The sequence below is a fragment of the Propithecus coquereli genome, unplaced genomic scaffold, assembly GCF_000956105.1.
Source record: "Propithecus coquereli isolate 6110/MARCELLA unplaced genomic scaffold, Pcoq_1.0 Scaffold377, whole genome shotgun sequence".
NCBI lineage: Eukaryota > Metazoa > Chordata > Mammalia > Primates > Indriidae > Propithecus > Propithecus coquereli.
In genome coordinates, this window is record NW_012149474.1 from 616,305 (window position 1) to 622,137 (window position 5,833).

The 5,833-nt window shown below is 64.7% G+C and overlaps 1 protein-coding gene across 1 annotated transcript in view; it reads right to left on the reverse strand.

Annotated features, from left to right (window-relative positions):
- Positions 1–5,833, reverse strand: part of MUC2 (mucin 2, oligomeric mucus/gel-forming) — a 40,021-nt gene that overhangs the window by 3,850 nt on the left and 30,338 nt on the right. Inside the window, exons 35-44 of the mRNA XM_012651932.1 lie at positions 5,511–5,791; positions 4,681–4,926; positions 4,218–4,471; positions 3,749–3,923; positions 3,107–3,354; positions 1,813–1,996; positions 1,291–1,519; positions 604–782; positions 303–372; positions 43–163 (exon numbers count right to left, since the gene is read on the reverse strand). Of these exons, the coding sequence (XP_012507386.1) occupies positions 43–163; positions 303–372; positions 604–782; positions 1,291–1,519; positions 1,813–1,996; positions 3,107–3,354; positions 3,749–3,923; positions 4,218–4,471; positions 4,681–4,926; positions 5,511–5,791 (1,987 nt within the window). The remainder of the gene's footprint in view (positions 1–42; positions 164–302; positions 373–603; positions 783–1,290; positions 1,520–1,812; positions 1,997–3,106; positions 3,355–3,748; positions 3,924–4,217; positions 4,472–4,680; positions 4,927–5,510; positions 5,792–5,833) is intronic.

Genomic DNA, 5,833 nt, shown 5'->3' on the forward strand with positions numbered 1-5,833 from the left:
TGGCCCCAGCCTCTGGGACACCCAGGAGAGGCGGGAGGTGGCAGCGCGAGGGAGCCCCGTACCGCAGGTCTCCACGCAGACGTCGAAGCCGGGCGCGTAGCTGGTGGTGCCCTGGGGACAGAAGCAGCCTTCCACCAGGCTGGTGCTGTTCTGCGCGGAGAGGCTGGAGGGCAGAGGCCTCATCAGACGGGCGTGAGAGGGACTGGCACCGCGGGGCTGGGGAGCAGGCGCGCCGGGCCCCACGCCCAGACACACTGCCGGAGGGGCGAGCCCGCGGGCGGGTGGAGCCTCCCTCGACATACCTGGACTCGCAGGTGGGCTCTTCCGTGGGACCACAGGCCCGGTACTCCCTGTGAGACGGGCACTCGACGGCTGCAGGACAGACGCAGAACCGGGAGGGCCAATCAGGGGAGGAGCCCGTGTCCCCGGCGCCCCACGGCACCCACCCTCGGCCCTGGCACAGCCTTCTCAAGCTGGGACTCAAGCTGGACTCCCCGCACCCCGGCCCCTGCAGCCCCACGGCCCCAGGCCCGGTCCCGGCCCACCTAGCTCCAGGCCAGGCGCAGCGCCCTGCGGGACACCAGGGACACAGCGGGCACTTACAGCAGGCCCCGTGGGTGTGGTCCCGCCAGTCGATGCAGGCACCCTGCTGGGCACAGAGGGCTGCGTAGGTCTGCAGACTGGCGCACTCCATGCCCACGTCGGGCACGAAGCAGCCGTCGAACACGCAGGCGTCGTAGTAGTGCTGGGGGGGCACCAGGGCGTGGCAGGGCGCAAACACGCTGTGTGGGGAGGGCGGGTCACGTTCTGGCAGCCCGGCGAGCAGCACCGCCCCCCATGCTCCCCAGCAAGCTCCCTCCAGGCTGCCCTCCTGGGCCCGCTCAGCGCCCAGAGGGACAGGCAGCCTCAGCAGGAGGTAGCACTGCAGCCCGGCTCCTGTGTGTCTAAGTGTCACAGTGCCAGGGTCCCCCCCCCCGCAGCCCTGGCAGGGTCCCTCACCTCCGCACGACGCCCACACCTCTGGGGATGGGGCGCTGGTTCCCCAGGGCTGCCGGCCTCAGGAGCACCCACCCCCACTGCCGAGGCCCAAACCCAAGCCCCAGCCCCGAGTGCCAGCTCTGTGGGGTCAGCTGGGCCACCCCGGCCACAAGCTCAGCGGGCCCTGCGCCACCAGGGCGGGAGAGGCTGCGAAGGTCGAAAGGGCAGGGGGATAGGGGCTAACAAGACAGCCCCCGCACTGGGGAGCTGGGGAGGGGCTGCACGGCAGCCACGTTGAGCCGGGCAGGTCACCTGTCTTTGATAAGCTGGCAGAGCGGAGACTCGGTGCAGTGCTCGGGGAGGGCCAGGGTGCTGGTCCCGGGCAGGGTGGTGGCCGGGAGCTTGGTTGTGGAGCTGCCGTGGGGACAGTGTGGCTTGGAGGGATCGTTCACTATCCACTGGTCAGCCGCGATCTCACAGCTGGACACGACCTCCCCGCTGGGCAGAATGCAGTCGTCCGCAGTGCTGTTGGTGCAGGTGCCTGCAGTGCGAGACGGGCCCTGTGGCGCCAGTGCCGAGCCCAAGCCCCCCACAGACCGGGCGACCCTCCCCTGCTGCGGCCCAGTCCCCTGGTACCGGCTGGGCCAGGCCACGTGCAGGGATGAGGCCAGGCCGACCCTGCTGGCTCCGCACAGGGACCAGACACAGGGCGCTGGCCACAGCGGCCCAAGCAGGGGACAGGGGCCACAGCTGGGCAAGGGGACCGGCACCCAGCCAGGGCCAGGCCAGCCTCCGGGCGCAGGATGCGGGAGCCGGCGGGGGCCGTGCACTCACCACACTGGCCCTTGGTGTTGTTGCCAAACAGACGGAAGGGCAGCTGGATGGAGAAGGACAGGCCGTTGTAGGAGACCAGCGCGCCCAGCTCGGGGATGTCCACCACGTAGTTGATGCCCGACTCGTACACCTGCAGCCCGTACTTCTTGTATGGCAGCGCCACCACCTGCCTGTTGACCTGCACCTGCAGTGACACAGCAGCTGGTGGCCACCTGGGCACTCTCCGGGACAGGTGAGCCTGACGGACAGGGCCACCACCCACCTGCTCTCAGGCCTGCACATGGGAGGGGGTCTCCACCCCCACCCCCTTTCCTGTTGCCTTCCTGGCTCCCTTTCCAACCCACAGGAGCAGCCCCGCATCCCAGGTGGTCCTGGGACTCAGCCCGGGAAGGCACTTCCTGGGCCCCCGTGCAGGTGCTGGGCTCCCCAGGCCTCTTGGCCATCAGAGCCAACAATGCCACGCGGTAGGGAGGTCTCAGCTGGGCGTGCGCAGAGGCCCTGTGCTCAGCGAGGGAGCTGGGCCCGGCAGCACGCGTGGGGGCCCCAGGGTATTGTGAGAAGAGCTGACATGGCCCTGAGCTAGGCCCTGCCCTCTCCCACAGGCCAATCGGGGCCCTGCAGCCCAGTCCTCTGCCACTTAGGTGAAAGACAGGAATTGATGGTAGGAGAATGTACTTTGTTTTGTGTGAAACAAATTGTCTGAGATTAAAAAAACGTGTTCTCGTTGATTCTAACTGATGCCATTTGTTTCTGTAGCCGTGCTCGCTTTTAGTTGTTTGTTAAATATAGGAGTAAGAGCAGGAGTGACTCCATGACAAGCTGAATTTCCTGGAATAGGCCTAAGTTTCAGTTTTCCCGAAACCGAAACGCGGACCACAACTGGCGCCGGCGCGAAAATTGAAAATCCCGGGGCTTGGAGCCAACCAATCAGGAGTCAAAACAATCAGCCACTTTCAAAAAAACCAATGGACTAAGGGGAGAGGGGGATGGTGTGCCCAGCGTGTCGTGTGGAACCTGCGTGTCGTGTGCCACCAGTGTGTCGTGTGCAAAAGAAAGTATAAAAGCTTCACTTTTACCCCAGGGTGGGGTCCTGGTTCATAGGGAGGCCACTGCGTTGGTGCTCTGGGACTTGAACCCTAGCTCGAGCTAGCCAATAAACTCCTTTGCCATTTGCAGCCTCGGTGACTCCGCCTCTCTGTTCCTGGGGCCAAGGGGAACCTGTTCTAACAAGGGACCGCCACATGACGGAGCCCACGACAGCCCCACTGGGAGGCCACGACCACGCCTGGCGTACCTCCACCTCCATGGGCGTCAGCTGCACGGTCTTGATCAGCACCTCCTGGGTCTCGTGGCGCACGATCAGGGTCCGGGGGCAGGACACCTTGTCGTTGACGTCACAGTGGTAGTTGTCGATGTAGACCCCAAAGTTGTCCACCGTGGGCGTGACCTCCTCCACCAGCACGTAGGTGCAGTTGCCCTGGTAGCTGTAGTAGAGCCCGTCGAAGGTGACGTAGTGTGGGTCCCCCCAGCCTGTGCAGTAGCCTGTGGAGGGAGCTCCGTGAGCCGTGAACAGCCTCGGCCAGGTCAGGATCCACGGAACCTTGAGTAGGTCTGCAGCCCCGGCTCCGGGCGTACGGCACGCATGGCGTCCGAACTAGAGCTGACCCGACTCAGCCCCGGGCCCCCAAAAGTGAGTTTCCCCTCAGCCCGGGGGGGGCCATTCTGCAGCGTGGGGCCTGGAGCTGGAGGCAGAAGGCTCAGGGTTCAAAGCCCACTCTGCCGCCCACGGCGGAAGCATCCTTGTTGCAGGGAGGTGCCCTCACTCTGCCAGGCACGTCCTTGGTCTGCCTGGCCCACCACGGGGTCCTCCGATCAGCAACCAAGTGGGTCTGCACCCCCACACCCCAGGGGACCTGCCCGCAGCCACGGAACTCACAGTCACACTCCCAGTGCCAACAACAGCCATCAGGGTCCGGCACAGCTACAGGCTTGAGGCCGTTGGAGCAGGTGGGCATGGGTGGGGGCTTGCACTCCATCTCCACAATTTCCACCGTGTTGTCGTGCTTGCAGGTGGCCATTAAGCATTCACACAGCCTCCAGGTCTCGTTCTCCTATGGGTGGGAGGGTGAGGGGCAGTCAGCCAGACCCCCGTGCCCGCATAGGAGGGGCTGGGCTGTGTTCTGGAGCATGAGTGCCTAAGAGCCCTGCCCAGGAGGCTGGAGGCCAAGGGGGCCTCGTTGCAGCCGGCCATCTCCATAGGCATGGCGGGCACAATTAGGGGTGGTGGGCTCAGTAGATCCTGCACCTGAGAGGCTGCTAGAAGCCTCAGACCTCAGACGGCCAATAGGAAGATGGTGCCTGGACACTCACTGCCAAGGGGACAAAGCCACCCACAGCCTGCTGACCTGTCTGGGAGGATCAAAGTCAGGGCACCCAGTGCGCTTGGTGGTGGCCGGCGTGCTGGGCGTTGGGGAGGACGTTGGCTTGGAGGGCACAGCCGTGGGCGTTGGCTTGGAGGGCGCGGGCGTTGGCTTGGAGGGCGCGGGCGTTGGGGAGGGCGTGGATGGGCACGACCAGTTGTAGAACTCAAGGGTGCAGATCAGTGAGCAGTTCACGTAGTAGCACGTGTCTCCATGTGTGCCATTGTACACCAGCTCGCCTGCAAGGGGAGAGAGCCCCAGTCCTCACCTCATCCAGGGGCACACACTGGCAGGTCCCCACGGAGGTCACAGAGGGAAGCCCCCATGCCCCGGAGACATGCACCCACAGCCAGCATCTGGCTTCCTGAGCTGACTCCTAACGCGTCAGGAAGAGCCAGAACCAAAACTAGCCTCAGCTGCACAGGAGCCAGGAGTGACTGATGGGTACCTGGCGCATAGAAGGTATCGTTCAGCTTGCAGCACCCGATCCCGGTGGATGGTCTGACCTCAGGGCCGGTGCTCATGCTGATGCTGGGGATGGGGATCGGCGTCAGCGTGGGGGTGGGTGCCATGGAGGAGGAGGTGCTAGAGGTCGTGGTCGAGGGGAGGGCTGGCCGGGTGGGGATCCCCACAGGGGTTGTTGACACAGAGGCAGGTGGAGGTAGCCCAGTCGCAGTTCCGCGGGTGGTGGTTCCTGTGAGAGTGCAGGTGGGGGTGAGGGCTGAGGCAGCCCTGTATATCTCGTGGTGACACAGAGACCAACGGGGAGCTGGCACTCCAGGAGGTGTCACAGCTTGCTTGCCAAATGTGCTGCTGTTAAGAGGTGGCTGGACAGGGCTCGGTGCAGGACACTGGTCCACCTGGGAGGTGCCAGGATGGCTGGCTGTGAAGGCTCCAGGAAGGGCAGCACCAGCAGAAGGAGACAGGATGCCCAGGGCCCTCGCTGGCAACCCCTGCCGCAGACAGCCCTAGTGGGCTCCTAAGGGAGAGGCTTTGCACACAATGCCACCTCACACAGCAGTGGGGAGAGGGAAGTGGGCAAGGCAGCTGCACCTGAGGAAAGCCTCTGGGTGGGAAGCACAATGGCCTCGAGCTCTGCTGCCCACACCAGCCACGGCCCAGCACTCCCCAAACACCCAACGATCGTGCTCCGTGGGCAGGGAGGCACACACAGCTCGGACAACCTTCCTGGGACAGGCTCTTGCTGTGCAGAGCAGGCACTGGTACTGGGCGAGGTTCCAGGCAAGAAGAACATGGTGACTCCATGAGTCTGTTTACCTGGAGGGGTCGCGGTGGTGCTAGGCGTGGGGACCTGGGATCCTGGCGGTGGGGAAGGGGTGCGGCTTCCTGTCGTCGTAACCGTTGGTGCCGTTGGCGTGGAGGGCAATGGTGTGCTAGAGGTCTCCAAGGCAGGCGAGGAGGTGCTGAGAAGTGTGGTGGACACCGTGGAAAGGGAGGAGGTGGACTGAGAGGTCGGAGGGGTCGAGGACTCAGGTTGGGATTTGGGGGTGGTTGACCCAGCAGTGGGTGCTGTGCCTGGAAATGTCGGGGTCCCTGTGCTTGTGGTGGTGACAGCTGGAGAAGGGGTTGGGGTCCCTGTG